Source organism: Hydractinia symbiolongicarpus, chromosome 14, assembly GCF_029227915.1.
Source record: "Hydractinia symbiolongicarpus strain clone_291-10 chromosome 14, HSymV2.1, whole genome shotgun sequence".
Classification (NCBI taxonomy): Eukaryota; Metazoa; Cnidaria; class Hydrozoa; order Anthoathecata; family Hydractiniidae; genus Hydractinia; species Hydractinia symbiolongicarpus.
The window spans coordinates 1,955,620-1,982,326 of NC_079888.1; the positions used below are offsets into that span (position 1 = coordinate 1,955,620).

Consider the following 26,707-nt stretch of genomic DNA (forward strand, 5'->3'; position numbering starts at 1 on the left):
ATTTAACTGGCATAAAAGCTAGCTACCAATGCTGCTAGCATAAAATTAGCTATTTTTGCTTTGGTAAAATCAGCAAAATAGCTAGCTATAGCTACCTAATTCTTTCAGACAGATTTTCTAGTTATATCTAGCTAGCTTTACATGTACTACGTGAGTGAGATAATTCTATAAGAATGAAGCTTGTCCCATTCTAGCTACTATCGTCCACAAAATTTGTTGTCTCAGGCAATTTTTATATCAAAAACCTAGAAACAAAAAGCTTACAAAAGTTTAGCAAAACAACATAGCCATATAATTTTGATTATGAGATAACAAAACAGCAAGCTGTAGTGATTCGACTAATCTAATTTTAAGTGGTAGAGGTTAAACCCTCTAAAGATCTCTATGCAAAGCAAGATCTCCTTTTTACAAGGATGGTCTGTACAACCAAGTTAAAACAAAACAAAGAGTTAAGAGATCTCCAACTGACTACAGAGGCAACAAACCAATACGGCAGACGTAGCAATATTGAGATTTCAGGTGTAACAAATGATATAGATGATGATCAACTGGAAGATAAAATGATAGAGATTTTTAACAAAATGGAGGTCAACGTTACGAAATCCGATATCGAGTCTTGTCATAGGCTTCCTGCGAAGAAAAATCCAACAAAAAAAAAACATTGTACGCTTCGTCAATCGCAAAAATTGTCAAAAACTCTTAGAAAACAAAAAAAAACTGAAAATATAAATTTCGAGGAAATTAAGCTGCCACCAAACAGCAAAATCTACATTTCCGAAAATTTAAATCGATTTTTCAAAGACTGGGATTTGATGCAGACAACTGAAAAGAAACAAACTCATCTACAGTTACAAATATCAAAATGAAGCTTTTTTTATAACATTTGATAAAACCGATGAAAAACACAAAAAAATTACACATGTGGATCAAATAGTTGAATGGTTTCCTGGGTTCTACCAAAATGAATTGCCCAACTACGGAAACACAGAGAGTTAGATTGTTGTCTTTATCTCACTTTTTTCTTCTTTCTGCTACACACGATTTTCCCGCCTAAAGTTCTTTGTTTGTTTAATCTTATCGGTGATATACGCTCAGGTAATTTTAACTTCAATATGGCGCAAGCTTGCTGTGCAGTCAGTATATAGCGTTTGTTTTATTTGTGAAATCGTTTGAAGCCCAAAACCTGTTCTAACTGGTAAGTTTTCACTTTCTCTTTCTTTTTTGTACTTTTAGACCCTGTTGTCCCTTTAAAGCTGCCAGTTTTGTTTCCCCCCTATATATAATTTTTATGCTTAGTTGTAATATCTGCAAAAAGCTAGTTGATGAATCATGTAAAAAATCAATTTTTTGTGATATCTGTAATTCTTGGATACATTTTCAAAACTGCTCTAGACTTTCAGTATCAGAATTTGATGCCTTATCTCACAATTCTAGTAACTGGGCTTGTCCAAAATGTTTAGACAGGACATTACCATTTTTTGATTCAGAACATCTGTCAAATTGTAAACCAAAAACAACCCCAAATTCTACATCCCGTATTAATGAAAATGTGAGATCCCTTCTTTCTGATCTTAATAGTATTGTTCATAGCATGGACAACGATGCTGACAGTATCAATTTTCATACAACTAGTTGTAAATACTATGAATGTGAGGACTTTAACAATCTTAATCTAAATCCAAGGTCGTCTCAGCTTTTCATCTTAACATTACCTCAATGGCTAAATACTTTGATGAATTTAACACCCTTTTGGCCCTTTTGAGACATGAGTTCTCTTTTATTGGTATTACTGAAACCCGCTTTATCAAAGGCTCACCACCAACTTTCAATTACCATATAGAAGGTTACCAGTGCTTATCCACCCCCACTGAATCCTCAGCAGGAGGGAGCTTGTTGTATATTTCTGACCAGTATAATTTCATTCCTCGTACAGACTTGGATGACATTATGTACCAATCTAAATACTTGGAATCAAGTTTTGCAGAGATAATCTTGCCTAACACAACCAACTTAATTGTCGGTAGCATTTATCGACATCCTTGTATGTCAACAAATTCCTTTAATCGTGATTTCTTAAAACTCTTGCTCAATAAAGTCAGCATTGAAAAGAAACAAATCCTTCTACTGGGGGATTTCAATAAAAATTTGTTAAAACTCAATGAAGATGCAGAACTCTCTGCCTTCATTGATATACTCGGCTGCCACCTTATACTTCCCCAGATCTTATTACCAACAAGAATAGCAGCGACTTCCAAAACATTAATTGATAATATTTTTTTCTCTGTCACTGGTCAACCATCAATCTCTGGTAACCTTATTCACATGATCTCTGATCACCTGCCTCAATTCTTTATATTACCTGAACAATTGACTAACAACTCAGAAAAAAATATTCAATACCAAAACTGGTCCAAATTTGACGAACATAATTTCATTTTAGATTACCTGGATATTGACTGGGGTGTTGAGTTTAATAGTCCTAGACCAATTGACCCAAACAGCTGTTTTGACATTTTTAATTCTAAAATTCAAAAGCTTGTTGACAGACACGTTCACCAAAAGGCAAATCAAAACCCAACAAAAACCATGGATTACTTCTGCCATCATAAAATCCATGTCTAAACGTGATTTTTATTTTCGGAAATTCACTAAAGCCAAAGATCCAGATTCTAAATCAGAGTTCCCACAACTTTTCAAACGCTACCGAAACATGATTGTCAGCTTATGCAGACAAAGTATTATACCAATTATACCAATTACTTTAACCTTTTTTCAAATAACATGCACAAAATTTGGGAGGGTGTTCGTAGCATTATTTCTACAAAACCATCGAAATCTAATATTCCTACCTCCATTCAGGTTGACGGTAAACTTGAGACAAACGAGATTGATATTGCCAATAGTTTTAATGACTTTTTTACATCCATAGCAAATTCTATTAGGAACAAAATTCCACCTACATCCAAGAGGTACTCTGACTACCTCAAAAACCCAAACCCAGACTCAATTTTCTTATCACCTGTTACCCAAGAAGAAATCATCGGGATTATTGGCAACATCTCTCCAGGAAAATCTTCTGGACCAAACAGTATTCCAATCAAAATTCTAAGATTGTTGGAAAATGATATTTCCAAACCTATATCAATTTTGATCAATCTTTCGTTTGAATCTGGTATCTTTCCTAGATCTTTAAAAACATCCAGAGTGGTGCCTGTTTACAAAAACAAAGGTTCTTCTATAGATGTGTCAAATTACAGACCAATCTCATTATTGTCAAACATTGAGAAAATCTATGAAAAGGTTATGTACAGCAGAATCATAGGCTTTCTCAACAACCATGATATCCTATATCCCAAACAGTCTGGATTCAGAAAACAGCATTCAACATCACAGGCTGTGCTTACTATAGTTGAACGCATTAGACATTGCCTTGACAAAGGTGAGCTTGCCTGTGGAGTGTTTGTCGACTTACAAAAAGCTTTTGATACTGTTGACCACAAAATCCTTCTATCCAAGCTAAATCACTATGGTATTCGGGGAAAAGCAAATGATTGGTTCAGGTCTTATTTAACTGGTCGTCTCCAGTATGTCTCAATCGGTTAATTCAAATCTTAACTTAAAGCCATTCTACATGGTGTGCCTCAAGGCTCTGTTCTTGGTCCGCTGCTGTTCTTGTTGTATATTAATGATCTGCATAATTGTATCAAATCGTCAGAGACCCATCATTTTGCTGACGACACTCATCTGTTGAAATTCTCAAAATCACTAGAATCCCTTTGCAGAGGGATGAATGCTGATCTTAAACGCCTTGTGTGTTGGCTTAACGCCAACAAAATATCACTGAACTGCAGCAAAACAGAGTTTCTTGTATTTAGATCCCAATCTCGTAGGCTTGAATTTTTACCTTTTTTGATTCTATGCGGTAAGCGCATTTATCCTAGCAAAAGTGTGAAATACCTGGGTTTTTATGTTGATGAACATCTTTCCTGGAAGTATCATGTCTCATCTGTGGCTACGAAACTTCAAAGAGCCAATGGGATGTTATCTAAAATTCGTCACTATGTTCCCCTAAAATCCCTGCTAAACATTTACCATGCTATCTTTAGTTCTCAATTAAGCTATGCTTGCCAAGTATGGGGCACTCGAGACACCACAGTAGCCCACAGAATACTTACCCTCCAAAAGGCTGCCCTTAGGCTGATCAGCTTCAGTGAACCAAGATTCCCATCTTTGCCTACATTTGCAGAACTTGGAATTCTTAAATTCTTCGACCTAGTTAAAGTCCTTAACATTCAATTTATCCACAAATTCCTAAACTCTAACCTCCCATCTGACACACTTACCTCACTCAAATTTGATCGAATCTCACACTCTCATGAAACTAGATGTAACACAATTGGTTTGCTTATTGAACCAACAGTTAACACATCGACGTTTGGATCTTTTTCATTCTCTAGAATCTCCACATTTCAGTGAAACAATCTGCAAAGAAATTATCCTGATACTAACCTCACAAACTGTAAATTAAGCACAATCAAATCCCTAGCTACAAGTTTCTACATGAGTCAATACATCAACTAGCTTTCCTCTTCAATATTTTGTCTCATTACTTTTTTCTATTTGACTATATGGTACTGAATTTTCATTTATACTAATTATAATCAATAATGCTTTTTCATTTTAATCTTTGTAAACTTACAGTATTTACTGACATATGAAAATATTTCACATTTTTCTTGGTGGCTTTCTCCTTTGTTAAGCCTTGGCTATCGGGAAAGTCTCCTTCCTAATTGCTAATTTATTCTTTTAGTAATGTAAATTGTCATTTCTTAGGTAAATAAATGTTTACTTACTTACTTACTTACTTTACTTACTTACTCTAAAAGAAGTATTAGCCAATTGAATTGCTTTATTTTGCCTGCCAAAAAAACAAAAACAAAAAATTTATTAAGATAGCAAGTCATCTATAACAGAGAGTCCATTTCTTTAAAACCTGAGATCAATGCGTGGCATAAAGCTAGCTAGATGTATATAATGTCCTCTAAATCTGTTTTATAAAGCTAGCTAGCAGCTAGCTAACAAACCACTAACACATACAACAACATATGATGGTAAACCTCAATGCAGGCTCCCACATGAATTGAGTAGTGGTAAGATAAGCTCTAAGGCTCTGGCATTTTCAGGGCAGAAAAAAAAGATCCTATGAGCTTTCTGAAAATAGGTCTTTTCCTGTGGGTTTCTTCTCATGGAAACTTCGTCAATATGGCACTTTTCACTGATTGGTGAGTCCGCAACTTCTAAGTTAGTTAAGACTTGCCCGAATTGTACTTTTTCTGAAAAAATTGTTTTAAAAAATCCGAAACTTTCAAGATTCTTTTAGAACAGTTAAATCATACTGACACAAACCTCGCTTATGTAGTCAAGGTTATTTTATTTGCTACTCCCCAGATTCGGTGAGTGGCTTACTTTACCACTGTCAATTTAGCTGATCTGTTTATTTCTTCCAATTGAGCGAGTCTTACCGATCTATGAAAAGTGTTGTATATACTGTCATTGTTCTCAACGCTCATCACAAAATTTTCAACGCATTTCCAGTTGGTCGGACATGCTTGTAGCTCGTGAACTTTCGTCAGACAAAAGCAAGATGAAGCAAGTCTGCAAAACTGCACTTGCGTGTGGAAAAGGTTAATGTTTGTTTATCACAGATTTAATTGTAATTAATTATGTGTTATTTTCTTTTTTTTTTTAAAAGCCTTTTTCTATTTTAAGAGACATTTTTTCAGGTGTGTAAATTGAAGTGATAGAAGATCTTTCACGTTAATTTTTCTGCCATATGCCACTTCAAATTTCTTTATCGTTCTTTGCATACATCGATATTGGGCAATCCAGGGAAAAAATTAAAAGAATTGATCATTTGAAAAAACATTTTGCAACCATAGCAGGTCCCATTTAATTGATTTTGTGTGGTATATATAACTTCTGTATAAATTGTTAAATTATAGCTAAACTTTTTGAATGATTTCAGATGTTTTATTTAAGCCACATGGTTAATTTGAAAATTTTATTTAATTTGAAAACAGAGCATATTTTTTTCCTATTCGCTTGTGATTTACTGTACAAATAACAATGTTAATACAAGCTTATAAATTTTTTTTTGTTTTTATGTTTTTTAGTGACTGCATTTTTTTGCGATTTAATGGGCTTCATAAAGTTTTATTGCTGCTTTTACTTGACAGATTGTCGTAGAAGAAAAAAATTTTATGTGAATAGCCCCCCCCCCCCTTGAATTTTTTTTAAAGATCATAGATCATGTGAACCTGCATATGCTTTAGTTCTCTGGCTTTTTCCTAATGGGTCACATAGATTAAATATTAGACAAAAAGTTTAAATCTAAAATACAAGAAATGCTTTATTCCTTTTTGCATGCAGTTGAAGGACAGCGAAATTCAAAGATTTTTTTTTTTTTTTGCAAGAACTATATATATATATATATATATATATATAAAGGAAAAAACATCATGCATGTCCAAATCAGGGATCGAAATAGCAGAAAGAAATTCATCGGTCATAAAATTTGTGTAGCATGTGGAAAGGGAGTCAGCAAGTGGCACAAACGGCTGGGGGTCTTTAGAAGTTTTAAAAATTCTCGGCTCAGCCTTAAGGATTATTTTTGACTGACTAGACTTGACAAAAAGTAAATTGACCAAGAACAAGGTTGTAGTGACAAAAAAATGAGCAGATTAAATCTGATCAAACATGAGCAATAACTGGTTGTTAATTCGACCCCTGTGTATAATCCTGTAATAATAATTTTTGAAATTTAGATTTGCATGATAGCTTTCTTGACTGTTTGTAATGAATTGTGACGGCTTCAGCCTTTTACAATAAAATATGCCAATAGTTAGGCTTCTTGTCAGGGCTTTAATAACACAAGAAATAAAATTGTTTTCATAAAATTATGTGCACAGGCAAGTCCACTGGCAATAACATTGCAATTGTTGTTCTCTATTTTATTTAAGCACAGTATACATGAGTCATAAAGTTATTCTAATCATATTGTGTATGATGAGATTTCGTAATTTTGGTCTTGTGTGAATGTCAGCAGGTATTGGATAAACTTATGAAAAGCCGTCTTGGAATTTTTTTTGAGAATATCTTTCATACACAATGTGCGAATTTGTAAATTTTAAGGAGTGAGTGAGTTGATTTTCAAAATGGCAGACGAAAATAAAGAGAAAGGATCTAGAAGTAAAAATCTTTCCCAATACAAGGGGAAAGGTTACCTGAGCAAGTAAGATTGTACCTGGCCATATGCAACAAATCGACCCATGTCACAAGGAACGAGATATTATCCTAAACGCTTTTTTCTTTTCCCCTTTTTTTCTTTTCGTTTTTACAGCTGGTTTATTCCGTACATACAATTGTATTTTTTCTATGGGATTGCTATAAATTATCTTTATAGGTTTTGGTGTATTTGCTGGAAAGAGATTCTTCAAAGGAGAATTTTTGCTTGAATATGCAGGTAAAATTTTAGTTTTGTTATTAAATAGCAGACTCAACGCCACATGTCAAGTGGGATACTCAGAATAGAGAAGCTGAATTAGATACTATATACAATGCATAAAATAAACTTTTTTACGATAATATAATCAGATTGTCAGTTTCAAGAACTTGGCGATCATGAGTGGAGGTGTGATGGCCATAATTGCTCATTACCTTATATTTATACTCACAGTAGCAGATTTTCAAGCGTATTGTCTTTTTTCAAAAATAACTTTCTGCAACATCAAGTCAGCTGTATAATTTTTGCACATCGCGTGAGGTCTAAGTATTTGTGATATTTTTAGGGGACCAGATTTCCGAAAACGAAGCTGAGTCAAGAGAGGCTTCTTACCAAAATAATGGAAAAGGATGCTATATTTACTATAACGTAGTTGGATACCATGGGAAGTTTTGGTGAGTCTACTCTCGTCATTTTAAAGAGTTTAACTATGATCGTCACATGTATCCCAATGCATTTGACTAAAATTGTAAATCAATAAAAGAATCTAATGTTATATGGGTCTTTGATACAATAAAATTCATTTTTTATTAATTTTTAGCATTGATGCAACAAACTCAAATCAAGATGGAAGGTAATCTTTTTTACAATTATTATATTCTTAATCAAAAACAAGGCTGCAAATATCACCACTGCCCAAATAAAACAGTCAATAGCCAAAAAATTATGTTTATAATTAGGTTATAAACTTCATCAAATGATCAGGCTTTAAATTTTATTAAAATTGATTTGGGAATGGGATATAGAAACAAATGTTAAAACGATTCCATTAAACAAATTTAATACACAAAAGTTTTTGTTTTTGAGAAACCGTTTTTGTGTGCACACTAAGACTGATTATTGAAGAAAATGCATTAGAATATGAACTTTAAAGCAATATGAAGAGACTCTATAAACTTCATTTTTGCCTGCTTATTTAAAGATTCCTTTCAAGTTAGTTATAATATATGAAAAAGTTTTTGCTTTGCTATCAAAATCATCTTAAAAATGATTTTTTTAGATATGTCAACGAATCGCCAGTAAAATATGCAAATTCTGTAATGAAGCGTTATTGCAGTAGTACAAAAGTTTATCTTAATTTGTATGCCCTTAAAGATATTGAAATGGGCACAGAGTTACGGTAATTTTTTCTCAATCAAAGCAAAATTACATGTATTAAAGTTTCAATAGTGAGGAACAGGTATTTTAAATATTATATTTTTCATAATATAGATATGACTACGGAGATGATCCAAAGGAAATGCTCTGGCGAACGAAGGTATGACATTTAAATAGCTCGGTTAATAATAGCCACGGTTATTTCACCATTGTATACCTCCCATAAGTTAATGCCTACAAAACGAGCAGATTTGAGGTAGTTTACAACAGAAAGATATTATTTTATTAACGAAACAATGACTTTCTGTAATCACACAAAATTTATCAGTTTTGTTGATAAAATTTTGCTTTTCATTGCTTGTTTAGTTTGGGCCATGCTTTCACAATTTGTTTTTCTACAGGTAGAAAACCTTAATCCTTTGCAACTAAAAGGTTAAAACGTGAGTCCTTTGCAGATAGGAGACCAAAACACAATCCTTTCACAAAAACAAGATAAAGATGTGACTGCTTCCCAACGGCAAGGTGAAAACACAAGTTCTTTGCAACTGCAAGATCATGCTGACGTAAGTTTTTTATTTTGTTTACTGTGATTGACCGAATAAGCCCCTGGAGGCGTATTTAACAAAAAGAAGAGGGACTTAAAGACAAGAGGGATTAATCTGTGAAAATATATAAATATATATCCCATTATAAATATGACTTAAATATTCTTTTTTCAAAGAAATGGTCCTAAAATACAATAAAATAACAAAATCAGTATTGTCTCTGTCAATAACTATTTGCCATGGAACAGCAAAAAGAGAAACATCCTAAATGGCTTATTCTGAAGAGGAGCTTTTTAACAAAATCGTTTTTAAGGGGGGGGGTTAAACGGAAAAAGGGCTTATTTAAAAGACGGAACTTATTGTAAAACTACCAGCTATGGGTCACACACAGCGTGGAAAAAAACACGGGGTCGTCCGTCTTTAAATTAAACGCTATTTTGTGTGCCCATTGCTTGACACTTTTCTTGCAGACAGACAGACGATCATAGCATCTCCATAATAAGTATGGAGATGCTATGATTTGGCATTGCTTTTATTTTAAAAAAAAAATATTTGAGGAAAGTGTGATTTGGTGGAGTGTCAACAAAACTAAATTCTCCCTAATACACTCTTTTTATAAAGAATGCAAAATTTACCAATCATCACCAAAATTGGCAAAATTTTAAACAAACAATTTACATTTTCCATTATTATTGATAATACTAAATAAACTTTTAACACAAAAACATGAATAGCTATAATTATAAAAACTGTAAAGGAAAAAACTCACTTGTTAAGTAGTCTCAGAACAGCTCTTCTAATTTAATACTATTTTTTATTTTTTCTTATTTTGGTTCTGAGTGCTTGATAAAAGACTTATTAGATGGTGTTATTTTCTTGAGATGTTGACACATTTTTTTCACCGTACATTTTCAATAAGGCTTCATTTTCTGAACGCGTGGTCGCAAGCTTCTCGTTTTTGCACAATTACATTCAGCATAAATTAAATTCAAAACAGTTCCAGTTTTTTTTCTTAAAGCATCATTATGAAATTATTTGTAATTATATAAAAAAATTCAATTATTCAAAAAAAATTTGAAAATTTCTTTCTTTCTGATGTCATAACTCGCTTATAACTAATTTATACAAAAAAAAAATCCAGGAGTCTTTTGTGCATAATTTATTCAGCTTTCTATTATCGAAAATTTAAATAACCCAATAGGAAGGTTTCTGAAAAAGAGACTCCAGAAAAAAAGGAATTCGAAAGAGAATTTGTTTTTCTATGTCATGAATTTTTTGCAAAAAATCTAAAAAAATTTGTTTCTTTTACAGTAACCTTAAGGCATTGAAGCCGACAATGGCAGCTATTAAGTTTGCTTAAAAATAATTTTTTGAGGAAAATATTAGTTATAACAACTTGAAGCAGCTAAATGCACCCAATAGAGATTTTGTGTTTTAAAAAAATAATTTTTTAAGGAAACAGTTTGTGCTAACAGGAAATATACACTATCATTTGCCTAAAGCATTAAAAATCTTTTGAATTAAATACATTAGCAACACAGAAATAACTATATATATTTTTGACGTACGGCCTGTTTTGTTAATAAAAATTCAGCAGCAGAATGGTATCACAGAATAACCTGTAAAATTACCCAGGTAAAAGGGCGGCATCGATAGTTTCGAAAATCGCGCATTGTGATTGGTTAGAACTTACATCATAGTGGGCAAGATTCCACGGTATTGCCCACTAACATAGCAATCGTGTTTAAAGTTTAGATATTGTAGCATTAAATGTAAATAAACACGGAAAAAAGTAAACAAAACGGGAAACAGAAGTGAAACTTACTTTTATCTTTTAAAGAATTCTATGTTGTAGCTACAATAAATGTTATTTTTACACGATATTTGATTTTAAAAAAGAATATTTTTTGTTCGAATGTACCTTCCATATGGGAATAGTTTCTATAAAGACATGGTTTCTACATCCTGCTTATATTGTTATATTTTTTTGTTATAAAACGCAGTACCCGGATAATAATCCATGTAATAACTGTTTATTTCAGGTAATACCTTCGAATATTGGCCTCTGTGGCGTATTGCCCTTACAAGCTCGGACAATACTTTGGCGTCGGTCAATATCCTCCAGTGTTACCCTCATAAACAGTTATTGTAGGGTTAGTATTAGACTTGAAGTATTAGACACACAAAACACAACATAGCGAAAATTTGTGACTTTTTTGAAACGTCTCAATTTAACAGATATTATTGCTTGTGACGTAAAGTGTGCATTTAAAGAGTTTTTGATTTACTGACACAGCTCCATAAAAATCTTGATGAGGGTATAATTAAACCCTGTACTCCATGTTGGATTTTACCGTTTCTAAATTTCCAGGAATGACGTGCATAACAATTTGTACCTTCCGCCATGAGAATGCACTGTTGCATGCCACTGAATGTGCAATATATAATCATTGCCACGAATATTAATATTAATTGTGATAAAAAAATGTATCAAAGTGACAAAAAAAAATCAAAAACATTGATCCTACATATCACATATATTCGAGATGTCCATCACCTTCCAAATTCATTCAATTTCGGCAAGAAGTTTCAAATTGTTGTCGCTAATGTGAAAAAGATGGTTGACAGCAAGCAATCAGTTCAGGCAAATATACCGTAGACATGTTATTCATGCTAAATAGAGTGAATATGGTGTCTGTGAAAATTAGTCAACACAAAATTTAATCCACTTAAAGTAGATCTTGCCTGATGTGACCTACTAAGCAAGACACTTCCCATAGATGTTTCTTTTCATTGTGTAATATTTTAAAATTTAGATTGATTCTATCGGTTTCTCACAAGTTGACATTGTTGCATCAAGTGATAGCTTAAATACTGACAAGAAAGAAGTAATGTCTGCCAGCAAATGTTTGCGTGATGAAAGTACAGATGGTAAAAACAGAGGAGATAACCCATCCTGTAAAGCCTCTAAAAAAATCTGTATGTCAATGTTATCAGTAAATAAAAAATCAATTACTAGAGACACTGTTGACCCAGGTGATAAAGATAATAAATTCATTCTATCAACTCGGGATTCTGGAGAAATCCTTCTGCCAATGCCCCCAGTGAAGGAGAAAAACATAGCCAACGACACTGGTGTTGGCCTTGGTGATAGCTTGGGCGAAGTAATATTTACCGATACGGATGAACTAGCATTTACCTTAGAAAGTATACCTAATGAAGAAACCAATAGTTATGATAAAAATAAACCTTTAATTATCGATGCGTCGAAAGAGACGATAAGAAATCTCCCAAAAAGGTTAGCTAAAAGAAAATAAATATTTGTGTAACTGAAGGCACTTCCCATAGATCCTGAAGAAATTAAAGGAAGCAAATTTAAAATCTAGAATTCGAGAAAAACTGCTAAACATTTGCCTTTTATCCAGATCCTACATGAGACAGTATTAAAACGGCCAAGGTTTTCTTGTTGATATCTAAAAATTTGTTATCTACAGTTTCTTCAAACGATTTTTTTTTCTTAGGGCACTGATTGATTAATTTGAATTTGTCAAAACGTTAGGCTAGGTTCCTGGCTTAGTGTTTTAACTTTAATTTGTTACAATTAAAGACATATTTGCCTAACAATGTTTTCAGGTTGAAAGTACATTAAGAGTTACTGAGCCTTCGAATGGTGAAGAAGATAGTGAAGAAGGCAGTGTTGTGTTTAGTGCTGAAATTAGAGATGATATACCTATGTGCCAAGGTATTTAAGTGGTTTTTGAAATATTCATCTCATGCTTTGTGAAAGAGTATTACTTAAAATGCAAAAAAATGTTGTCTACATTAGATCGTGTTATTTGGCGTTTTTTTTTTAATTTTCAGTAACCAATGTTAATAACGAACAAGGCTTTCCTCTAAATACTGAAGACTTGTTGAACACCGAGGCTTTGACATTCAGCGATGATGAAGAGGACATGACTAATAATGCTAGCATTGAAGATGTGCTAATAAATGTCAGTGGAATTAAATTGTCTACATTTAAAGGTATTTACATTTTGTATTACATTTTTTGATTAGCGGCACAAAGACCAGGCATAACTTTTGTTAGGCATGTTATTTAGTGCTGAAATTTTGTGACATTTCCCAACTTTTATTAATGCGTTTGACGAAAAAATAGGTACTTGATGGGTATCTGTGCTTTGAACATTGGATGCGTGGGATTGTATACATAGATCATTTGACTTCTTGCATAGATATTAACAATTTGTTACAAATCTTTTTTACTCATTATTACTAAGTTTTCACCCCATGCGAATTTCCTTGCCGTGTACAATCACCTGCTTCGACCTTTTCGTGCATTTGAGCATTCAGCAGCTTAGTTTTCACGCGCGAATAGAAGAAAAACTTAAAATGCTTTTCAGTTAGTTTTTTTATTTCATTCTGGTAATCGTTTTTGTTATTAATGAAGAAATGTCTAAAAAAACTACACACTGAACTAGAAAAAAGTTTATTTGCTTTAAGATGAAATTAAATTATGTTTTTAGGTTTTTTTCCCAATATTAGGTTTCCATTGCGAAACCAGGATTGGTTTTGCAATGGTTTTGCAGAGCTCTTAACTTTTTTACAAAAACCGATCTCAGAAGAATTGAAAACAAAACTAATTGGAAATGTAAAATTAAATAATGATCCTAAAATTAAAATTTATTAACCAGAATTAATCAATCACAAATCAAATCTTAATACAACTTATTTGTGGTATGTCCATACGTCAGTTCCGCGGAGATATGAAAAAGTGTGGAAAACGCGAAGAAAGAAGTCTTGTGTTAATTTTTTACGACTGTATTTTGCAACAATTGTTTTCTCTTTAGCCCTTGATTTGGTAGATGCTACAAGAGACGCAGATGTTGATTTTCATAAAGTTTCCGGCGACCGCAATGTAAGTTTTTTCTCACCTTATTGTCTACTTTGGTTTTAAATTTTTCTAAATGAATTTACTAACACTTCTTTTAATAGTTTACTTAATGGTTACCTAAAACTGTTTGGTAACAGCAAGTGGGAAGAATATAAGTATTTCTTTAGTACACGATATAAGCAATCGAGTTGTGCTAAACCTAAGCAACTCACCAGGATAAGTTGTGGGAAGTTTGAACACTGGGGCTTTAATGTTGATGATTAAACAAGCAACCAACAAAACAGTTCTTTAATGACAGGGATGACAAATCGAAAAGTGTACGCTTAACGTGAATTCGACGTTAGAAAGGATGGGAGGGGATTATCCTTAAATAAAATTAAAAAATGCAAAAAGGTGATATTATGTAAAGTTTGAATTTCGATTAACAACTTCGTAGCAACTTAAGCTAAAATGAAAAAAAACGGAGTTGTTTATGAAGTCGCTTATAAGTACAAAAACATTTTTAAGATATAAATTCCTGGAAATTAAGAATGACTTAAGATTAAGACGTATTTAGTTTGTATAGATAACATGTGATGCGCATGACCTCTCACTCGCTCTAAAGCGGACCTTTCACCCAAAAATAGTTAAACTTAGAATGGGTCACATCGTTGTTGGATTAACGAATTCCGTATTTATTTTAACTATTTCGCAGTTATAAGTTGCGAAATAACGAAAGTTTAGTTCCTTTTCAGCACATTTCTTTCTTCTTCGAACAGTCCTTTTTAAAACAGACAGATGCGAAAAATGCAGGACTTGTCACCCAGCGGAAATTTTCTCTACAATTTTAACATTGCATGTTTCTCTTCATCGTGTAATATTTTATAATTTAGATTGATTCTATCAGTTTGTCACAAGTTGACATTGTGGGATCAAGGGATAGCTCAGATACTGACAACAAAAAAGTAATGTCTGCCAGCAATTGTTTGCGTCATGAAAGTACTAATGGTAAAAACGGAGAAGAGAACCCATCACCTAAAGCCTCTGAAGAAATCTGTCCGTCAATGCAAGGTATTCGCAGTGGCAAGAAAGCATCTACTATTATGTCTGATACTGTTAATAACGATAAAGATAATAAATTTATTGTAAAAAATTCTGGAGAAATCCTTCCGCCAATGCCACCAGTGAATGAAAAAATCATAGCTAACGACACTGGTGTGGGCCTTGGTGATAGCTTGGGCGAAGTGATTGATACCGATACGGAAGAACTTGCATTGACCATACAAAGCATACCTAATGAAAAAACCGATGCGTCGAAAGAAGATAAGAAAAAATCTCCAAAAAAGGTTACTAAAAAGAAAATTCATAGACCATGTCTAATATGTGGATACATGCAAAGTGCCTTACCAAGACACTTATCTCTGAAACATAAAAATGATTCAGCTGTTGTCAAGGCGTTATCACTGCCACGTCGCGAGAGAATTAAAGCATTTGATAACCTGAAGAAGATAGGTGTTTTCAATTACAACCAAAAAGAGGTGGCGAAAGAAGTACCAAAGTATATCCGAGAAAGAACAGGCAACGACGACGATGCGCTATTCGTTTGTGTTACATGCAAAGGAACGTACAATAAGAACTATAAGGCCAGGCACCAACTTTTTTGTGGAAAAAACAATGGCCAAGTTATGGTACCTCTTTTACCTATTGAAGCTCTCAATTTCAATGACTTAAAAGATGACTTCAAAGCAGTACTAAACAAAATGATTTTGGATGATGTATCATCAATGGCAAAATCTGATGCTGTAATTCTTATGATTGGATCTCGCATGTTTATAACCAAAAGTGTAAGTCCAAAAAAAAACATGAAGTAGAAAAGGAGGTTCGTCAAACGATGAGGCAATTGAGCCGTTTGTTCATTGCATTTAAAGAGTCCTTAGGAATTCTTGTAGATTCTTCTGCAATGTTTAACAAAAACAATATATGTCATTTAAGAAGCGCTATCGACAAGGTATGTGGGGATGATGAAAAATGTGGTCTAAAAGTGCAGTTACAAAATACTATTAAAGGCGCTGCTAAGATGTTGCAGGCTCATTATTTAGTTGAGGGAAATATGAAAGCTGACCAGGTGAGAGATTTTATGGCGGTGCTGAGTTTGGTCGAGGACGAGGTATTCGGAGGTGCTTTATATAAAATAAAGCAAAAGAGGAACAAAACCACGCGAAAACCGGGAAACCTTCCCACTAGCGAGGCTGTAGAACAGCTAACTACTTACTTACGAAATTTAACTTCGAAAGAAAAGTTTGCTTATGAATTACCTGCAGAAATATCTGTTGATGTGCGTGATGCAGTTTGTGCCAGGCTTACCATGTACAACGGGAGAAGAGGTGGGGAACCTGCACGTCTTTGTATATATCAGTGGAAAGAAGCTATTGATGGTACATGGTTGCGTTCCGACGCGTGAACAATATCAAAGTGCAATTAAAACCAGTAACCGAATAACTTTTCAGGAAGGTAAAGGTAACAAACAAGTTCCGGTTTTCTTTCCGCCTGACGTAGTGGATGCAATGAATTTCCTCTGCGATTTCGCTATCAGAAAACACTCGGATGTAGCAGAGGAGAATGAATACGTATTTGCGTCCACAAAAGGAAGCGATAACCATGTATCAGGTTGGCACTCGCTTATGGCGTGTTGCAAAAAAGCTAACCTGACTGACAAGGTAAATGGAACTATGAATCGTCACCGTGTGTCGACGTTGATTGGATTCTTTGGGCTAAGTGAGGTAGAACAGCAGTTAACCTTTGACCATTTTGGTCATATTGGTGATGTAAATAGAAATATATATCAAGTTCCCCAAGCTGAAAGACAGCTAAAGTCAACAGGTCGTTACTTAGAGTTAATCGATAAGGGTTTGGATGGTGCATTAAGTGCTACAAAAATTGATACTGCTACGTTAGTGAAGATTATCCAACAAAAACCAAGACCGTAACAAAAAGACCGAAAATACAGTACACTTGTATTATAGGTGATAGTATTTCGAAAGACGTAAAAGCACCTAAAATTGAAAGCAAATTAACAAACAGTCATAAAGTACTAATGGAATGTCACAAAGGCACAACTACAGCACGGATAAAGCAACATGTTAAAATATCACTTGAAAAGAAACCTGATCGACTGATTATTCATGTAGAAACAAATGACTTAAATACGGAAGCTACAGAACAACAGATTGCTCAGTCGATAGTAGACCTAGCTTCATTTGCCAACATTAATAGTACAAGCGTTGCAATTTCTAGCATTACACATCGTGAAGATAAATGGCTGAAAAAAGCTAATAAGATGAACAGTTTAATGGAACAGATGTGTTCAGAAAGAAATATTTGCTATATCGCCAACAACAACATCAACAAAATTCATCTTAATGGTAGCAACTTACATCTGAACAAAAATGGTACTAAATTATTAACAAAAAATCTAGCTAAAGTTATAAACAAATATTGATATCCTTCGAGCAACACTGAGTTGATGGCTCCTGAGCAACCAGATTTGGAGAATGATATTGATAAAATGCATCGTTTACGTCGAGACCAACCAAAAAATGTTTTTATTGGTTATATAAACATCAACTCAATTCGTAATAAGTTTGAGAGTTTCAAGTGTGTTATGGGTGATCTCTTTGACGTCATAACAGTTGCAGAAACAAAGCTGGATAGTTCATTTCCTTCAATATTTCATTCGGGGATCAATCGATGATTTATTTTAGTATTTTATTTGTATTTTTATCACTTAGTATTTACATGTTTTAATTTGATAGCTGGTGTAAATTAGTACCTTGTAATTATACTGGATCCAACTTTAAATAAAGATATAAATAAATAAATAAATAAATACACACAGCAGTAACTCTCATTCAACTACGTAGCATTTGCCCTACTAACAAGGAAAAGCCTGACGTATTTGCCTGCGATACGAATTCATGTAAAGTGGATAATACTATGGTAGAAACACCAGCCTCGACTTTAAACATCTGCCCTACTAAAGAGAAAAGGCCTAACGTGTTTGGCTGCGATACGAAGTCATCTAAAGTTAATAGAGAAAACTCCCCTGAATTGCTGTCTTTAAAAAGAAAGTTCGCTACGTCTACTCCTGTGAAAAAGTACAGGTTAAGAACGGGTACGATCGCTTTTTAACATTCACAGGTTTATATAAAAAACAATTTCTGGAAGTTTACCCTAGATGACTTTGAAGTAGTTTTCTTAAAATTTAAGTTAATAATTAGTAATATTTCTTAAAATCGTTTTCTTTTTAAGCTGATCAAAAGCATGGAAGATATATCACAACTACTGATGATCGCCATTCTGATGAATGGCGCAAATCGGATGAAAGCGATGAATCCGACGAAACTGACAATGAATCGGACAAAGAAGGCGAAAGTGAAGCAATCCAATCAGAAACCACATCGCATAAAGTGTACTTAGAGATCGCGTAAGCATTCTTCATTGCATGAAAATTTCAAGGCATTAAAAATTTTGCGGGTTTTTAATTTCGCGGGTTTTTCTTGTCAAAGCATTTTAATATCGTTGTTCAAACAAATATGTGTATTTTGCTGTAATTTAATTTCGGGTGAAAGTAAGAAGGGAAAAATTGAGAAACGTTTTTTTAGCGTGAAAGGTCCTAGTTTCGAAGATGTGCTTCTATTAAATAATATTAACGACGGATGCTCGGACCTCGTTATTGCGAAGAGAACTTCATCACCACTAGGTAGCGCGCCATTTTTTTCTAAGGAATCCGATTTTTTATGCATTTTATTTCGTGGTTCGTAATAAACACCTTTTCTAAGGCAGCGTTTCCACGATGTACGTGTAAAGTTTAACTACGATCATAATTGATGTGGCGTGGAATTAGCTTTTAAAACTGTTGGAAAGAAATAAAACAAAAATATATAGGTAACTTATAGTAACGCAAAAATTTGACAACTTCCAAGAATTAATTTTTTTAGCCAGAAATTAATTAGGTGAATTCTCAAATTCGCCAAATTTTCTTTCCGCTAAAAACTCTGAAAATAACATTACCGAAATCAAGTATGTGTTATTTATGTTTATGCGCACTTTACTTCGTTGAGTTGAATAAAATTCAGTTTGGCTGCAGCTGTGGACGTTAATAGGTTTCTTGAGGCGCTGTGGAAATTCTGGAAGTATGATAAGTCAAATAAACACATAGTTGGCAATGTTTAATGAGACATTGATAGATGTTTGATTTTAAGGGAAGAAACCTCCTTGAATTACCCAGTTAGGCCCCGCGAAAAATGTTTAAAAAAAGGCTTAATCGCGAGAGTTTTTTTCTTCAAAATAATGTTAAAATAGGCTATTTGCCAAAGTTAATTCTCGCGAAATTTTTTTCAACCTTGTACTTTATTTTTGTCAGATGAAAAGAAAAATCCGTGTATCCCTTTCATCCTAATTGTTTAAGTTGTCGTGTAATAATCGTTAACCTACTTTTTGAGTAGATCAAATTCATATGGTTATTCATCGTTGCTGGCATTTTGTGGCGCTAAAGTTTCTTTCTTTAAAGTAGATTCATTGTGAGCGCTTCCTTTGTTTACATTTTCCAAAACATTACAAGTTAACTATGGCTGACTTCGTGCCTTTTGTTTTGTTTTGTTAGTGCCTTTTTTGCTTGTGTGATATTGTCGTTTCTAAACTTCTGTATTTTCTTTTATATTTACTTTTACGTTATTTTTTGTTGTAGGACCCAGTGTCGGCTCGTCGAGTGGTCGAGTCTATTTTATTTGGTCAGACTCACAAAGGGAAATGTTTAACAAAGTATTTTCTAAATGGTTAGACAAAGATCGTGGCTATCCAAGTAAGTAAAAATCACTTAATCTTCATTGCGTCATTTTGTTCACAATTTTTGAAAAGTTTCTATTACAATTCACGAAACAGCCTCTAAGTGACCTATTGAATAACCTTACATTTTTTTATTCGCAGCCACTGATGAAATGAAATTGTTTGGGGAGCTTCACGGTGTACCATTTGAAAGAATTCGAACCAGAATAGTTAACGAACGAATGAAAAAACGAAAAAGAACTCAAAAAAATATGAAGATGATGATGTGCGCGTAAAAACGTCTTCCGTTTACACCACTTAATTTAATGGCTTATTTCTTACCAGTTTTTGTTATTTTACCAATGTTTTGCTATTTTTGCAACACGATACTTACTAATTATTGTTCTGAAAAAATTTTAATTGTAATAACCTTTTATTTTTCACAAATGTTCATTTGTAACGTGCAAATATTTCTCGAAAAAAAAAACATATTAATTCGCTGCGGTCAACCGAAGGTCCCGATTTATTTACTAATTTCTAAGACAGAGAAGACGCAACAATTTCGACTAGTGTGTACGAAAAAGCTAGGGTTGGCAGGTGCTTTAAAGACCTCGATTTTTTTTGTAATGTATAATGAATGCGCCACGACGTCATCCTCCACATATATCTTTGACTTTCTTCAAGCGCCGTCTACCATGTTCAAAAAAGCGGTCTGGAACATTTGTGTTTGCGGCTCCTGTTGTTTTATCCAATTTGATGGATGCCAGTACATCAAGTACATTTTTCTGTGGCTGACTTGTCGGTTTTTCTTTATAAAGTTTCCAAATTTGTTGTTGTGACAGCTCTATACAGACAGGAATCTGTATCAGCAAGCACAAGATGGATGGTGGTAAAATGCTGCAGCATGTCAATTTCAGTCTTACTTTGTACATCGAATTTTTAAAGTTTTACGTCTGAAAATGTCGGAAAATAGTAGCGTTCGAGAACTAATTAACATGTGAGCGCATTTTTATCCTGCACGTCCTTAAGAACTAAATTTAACTATACACCAATACTCACCACAGGTGGACTAAACGTAGTTTCAGCGGCGCCTACGTATATCCCTTTCTCTTCATCTTTGTTATTACCGACCTCTGCCTGGTAAATCAATTTCGATATTAAGCATTGATTTTGCATAGGACATTCTCCTTTTTTTCTGCAGTTGCATCCGAAAGTTTTATCCGGTGGGAACAAAGTTTGCCTATTATGCCCGGAGATTATCGTGCCGACATTAGTCATGCAGGAGTAGCTGACTTTAATTGTATTTTTGTTGAATAGTTTGTGGAGATATGATGTTTCTGGAAAATGTTTTTTGACTAATTTTAACGTAATTTTTCCAACATTTGTGGCGACATTCTTGGAATAAGGTGGATTGAACCAAATTATACGTCGTTTACGTCTTCTTTTTTCCTGTTTTTCGTTTTGTAAAAGCTCTGTGTCTTCTACTTTATCCACATATTCTGGGGTTACATTGTGTCCAGAATTTTTCAAGGCGTTTTCGTATAATTTGAATGATTCTTCGAATATTTCTTTAGATGAACTGAGTTCTGATACGCGTTTGTTTATAGAGACGGGCAGTTGTTTCAGTACGGTTGATGGATGATTCAAGTTAGTGTCAATATAAATGGGTTCATTGTTTGGTTTCATATAGGGTCTAAAGGTGTTATTAGTAATATCAAAAGTAACGTCGAGAAAGTTGACGGTTTTCATATAGGTATCTATTGTGATCGAGAGACCACAATCTTTAAATAATTTAATGATTGCTTTTCTTTTTTGATCGCTCTGTGGGCCTGTAGTGTTTCGAAAGATCCCAAGACCATCGTGTATATATATATGTGTGTATATATATATGTGTGTATATATATATGTGTGTATATATATATGTGTGTATATATATATGTGTGTATATATATATGTGTGTATATATATATGTGTGTATATATATATGTGTGTATATATATATGTGTGTATATATATATGTGTGTATATATATATGTGTGTATATATATATGTGTGTATATATATATGTGTGTATATATATATATATATATATATATATATATATATATATATATATATATATATATATATATATATATATATATATGTGTGTGTATATATATATATATATATATATATATATATATATATATATATATATATATATATATATATATATATATATATATATATATATATATATATATATATATATATATATATATATATATATATATATATATATATATATATATATATATATATATATATATATATATGTATATTCCAATGTGGAGAGCAATTGTGAGTGCATATCATATTAACAGGATACCATTACAAAGTTGCAGGATAATCGCGAAATCCCTTTGCCTCGGCAGCCCAGGGACTCGAACCCGAGATCGTCGCATCAGATGCACCGCGGGCTCTTATCCACTGTGCCACGTCGTCGGCAAAAGGATTCGTGAGAATCCAGACAACTTTGGTATTTCGGCTAACAAGCCTTCGTCAGCGGATACCAAAGCCAGTATTGAGCACTGCAGGAACTCTGGGGCAGCTCGAGCTATATATATTCCAATGTGGAGAGCAATTGTGAGTGCATATCATATTAACATAAGACTACTTGTTGGTTTGCCGTATACTGATGTAGAAAGTTTTTTCTCCTTTATTTCGATCCGCAAATCAAGAAAACATATGGATTTCCCGCCGACTTCCATTGTGAACTCGATTCCAGGTGCTAAGGTGTTGATGAAATCGAGAAATGTTTGTAAACGATTCGGATCGCCACACCAAAGGGACAAACAGCTATCTCCATCGCTGTTGTTTTTAACATTTTTTATTAGCTCTTTATTACAGCAATTATATCTACTTTCATAACAACTTTTTTTAGCAGATTCTTTTATCATTATCATTTTCTGATGAAGTCTGTTGTAGACAGACGAAAATTTAAATAAATATAATTTTATCAGTCAATTACAAATGCAGTCGTTCATCATTTCCAGCATTCCTGTGTGTTAATATTATTTTACATTGGAGTTTTGACCTGACTGGAAAGATTTGGTTTTATAGCAGGATCGTTTAACCTGTAGACCAAGTGAGCAATCTTGGCCTCTCTACTGGACTGGGGTAAAAAGTGGGGTCGTCGCACCCAAGACAAGACATAGTCGAACCCGAAAGGCTATCATGCTGCGTTCCAGACAACGCAATAAATCGATATCATCTCCTTCAGCTGAAAACATCAAGCAGTATAAATTACAACGAAATCTTTGTGTCAAGCTGTCGAGAAAGGTCAAATTTACTTACTATTCAAACCTTAATACTAAGAAGATAACAGATAACAAATGTTTTTGGCGTACTGTGAAGCCATTTGTCAGTGATGATTCATCAAACCAAAAGAAAATCATTCTTATCGAAAATGAGTGTATTATCTCGAGTGATGAAGACATAGCAAATATCTTCAACTCTTATTTTCAAAAGGTTGTCAGTTCATTGAAGTTATATCGATGGCCTGATGTTTCAACAGATTCACATGATTACGTTCTGAATGCTATTTATAAATACGAATTACATCCGAGTATCCAAAAAATCAATGAGAGATATAACCATATTGCGAGATTCGAATTTAGTCCAACAACGGGAAGTGAAATGTGGGAAGAAATGAAGAAATTAGATGAATCCAAATCAAATGTTGCTGGTGATATTCCGAGTAGAATTTTGAAAGATTATTATAGTTTATATTATCAAAATCATAAACATATCTTAAAATCTTGAACTCTTATATTTAACCCACACCGATTCTCTTAACGTTCTTTAACAAGTATTTGTTGTCATGACGACATTTACTGATAAATTCATTTTTTGAGTTAAGTAATTTCAGGTCGTCAAGGGAGTTCAAAATCACAATTTTCTCTGTTAGACATAATTTGCAATAATTCAATCTGGATTTAGCGTTCGTTGTTTTGATAATTTTCCAACTGATAATTGGCTCTTTGTTTTGATCTTTCAAGTTCCAAACGTAGCTTGACAATGCGGTACTTTTCTATACCCCGATGATTTTATATCTCGTTTGTGATTTCGATATCTTTCCTTAAACGTAGTTTCAGCGGCGCCTACGTATATCCCTTTCTCTTCATCTTTGTTATTACCGACCTCTGCCTGGTAAATCAATTTCGATATTAAGCATTGATTTTGCATAGGACATTCTCCTTTTTTTCTGCAGTTGCATCCGAAAGTTTTATCCGGTGGGAACAAAGTTTGCCTATTATGCCCGGAGATTATCGTGCCGACATTAGTCATGCAGGAGTAGCTGACTTTAATTGTATTTTTGTTGAATAGTTTGTGGAGATATGATGTTTCTGGAAAATGTTTTTTGACTAATTTTAATGTAATTTTTCCAACATTTGTGGCGACATTCTTGGAATAAGGTGGATTGAACCAAATTATACGTCGTTTACGTCTTCTTTTTTCCTGTTTTTCGTTTTGTAAAAGCTCTGTGTCTTCTACTTTATCCACATATTCTGGGGTTACATTGTGTCCAGAATTTTTCAAGGCGTTTTCGTATAATTTGAATGATTCTTCGAATATTTCTTTAGATGAACTGAGTTCTGATACGCGTTTGTTTATAGAGACGGGCAGTTGTTTCAGTACGGTTGATGGATGATTCAAGTTAGTGTCAATATAAATGGGTTCATTGTTTGGTTTCATATAGGGTCTAAAGGTGTTATTAGTAATATCAAAAGTAACGTCGAGAAAGTTGACGGTTTTCATATAGGTATCTATTGTGATCGAGAGACCACAATCTTTAAATAATTTAATGATTGCTTTTCTTTTTTGATCGCTCTGTGGGCCTGTAGTGTTTCGAAAGATCCCAAGACCATCGTGTATATATATATGTGTGTATATATATATGTGTGTATATATATATGTGTGTATATATATATGTGTGTATATATATATGTGTGTATATATATATGTGTGTATATATATATGTGTGTATATATATATGTGTGTATATATATATGTGTGTATATATATATGTGTGTATATATATATGTGTGTATATATATATGTGTGTATATATATATATATGTGTGTATATATATATGTGTGTATATATATATGTGTGTATATATATATATGTGTGTATATATATATGTGTGTATATATATATATATATATATATATGTGTGTATATATATATATATATATATATATATATATATATATATATATATATATATATATATATATATATATGTATATTCCAATGTGGAGAGCAATTGTGAGTGCATATCATATTAACAGGATACCATTACAAAGTTGCAGGATAATCGCGAAATCCCTTTGCCTCGGCAGCCCAGGGACTCGAACCCGAGATCGTCGCATCAGATGCACCGCGGGCTCTTATCCACTGTGCCACGTCGTCGGCAAAAGGATTCGTGAGAATCCAGACAACTTTGGTATTTCGGCTAACAAGCCTTCGTCAGCGGATACCAAAGCCAGTATTGAGCACTGCAGGAACTCTGGGGCAGCTCGAGCTATATATATTCCAATGTGGAGAGCAATTGTGAGTGCATATCATATTAACATAAGACTACTTGTTGGTTTGCCGTATACTGATGTAGAAAGTTTTTTCTCCTTTATTTCGATCCGCAAATCAAGAAAACATATGGATTTCCCGCCGACTTCCATTGTGAACTCGATTCCAGGTGCTAAGGTGTTGATGAAATCGAGAAATGTTTGTAAACGATTCGGATCGCCACACCAAAGGGACAAACAGCTATCTCCATCGCTGTTGTTTTTAACATTTTTTATTAGCTCTTTATTACAGCAATTATATCTACTTTCATAACAACTTTTTTTAGCAGATTCTTTTATCATTATCATTTTCTGATGAAGTCTGTTGTAGACAGACGAAAATTTAAATAAATATAATTTTATCAGTCAATTACAAATGCAGTCGTTCATCATTTCCAGCATTCCTGTGTGTTAATATTATTTTACATTGGAGTTTTGACCTGACTGGAAAGATTTGGTTTTATAGCAGGATCGTTTAACCTGTAGACCAAGTGAGCAATCTTGGCCTCTCTACTGGACTGGGGTAAAAAGTGGGGTCGTCGCACCCAAGACAAGACATAGTCGAACCCGAAAGGCTATCATGCTGCGTTCCAGACAACGCAATAAATCGATATCATCTCCTTCAGCTGAAAACATCAAGCAGTATAAATTACAACGAAATCTTTGTGTCAAGCTGTCGAGAAAGGTCAAATTTACTTACTATTCAAACCTTAATACTAAGAAGATAACAGATAACAAATGTTTTTGGCGTACTGTGAAGCCATTTGTCAGTGATGATTCATCAAACCAAAAGAAAATCATTCTTATCGAAAATGAGTGTATTATCTCGAGTGATGAAGACATAGCAAATATCTTCAACTCTTATTTTCAAAAGGTTGTCAGTTCATTGAAGTTATATCGATGGCCTGATGTTTCAACAGATTCACATGATTACGTTCTGAATGCTATTTATAAATACGAATTACATCCGAGTATCCAAAAAATCAATGAGAGATATAACCATATTGCGAGATTCGAATTTAGTCCAACAACGGGAAGTGAAATGTGGGAAGAAATGAAGAAATTAGATGAATCCAAATCAAATGTTGCTGGTGATATTCCGAGTAGAATTTTGAAAGATTATTATAGTTTATATTATCAAAATCATAAACATATCTTAAAATCTTGAACTCTTATATTTAACCCACACCGATTCTC

General features: G+C 33.5%; 1 protein-coding gene across 1 annotated transcript; it reads left to right on the forward strand.

Annotated features, from left to right (window-relative positions):
* The first annotated feature begins 968 nt into the window (after positions 1-968).
* Positions 969-2,622, forward strand: LOC130625963 (uncharacterized). Its single transcript, XM_057441087.1, has 2 exons — positions 969-1,095; positions 1,139-2,622. Exon 2 carries the CDS (start codon positions 1,717-1,719, stop codon positions 2,620-2,622), a length of 906 nt encoding a protein of 301 aa, XP_057297070.1. The 5' UTR covers positions 969-1,095; positions 1,139-1,716.
* Positions 2,623-26,707: the final 24,085 nt, after the last annotated feature.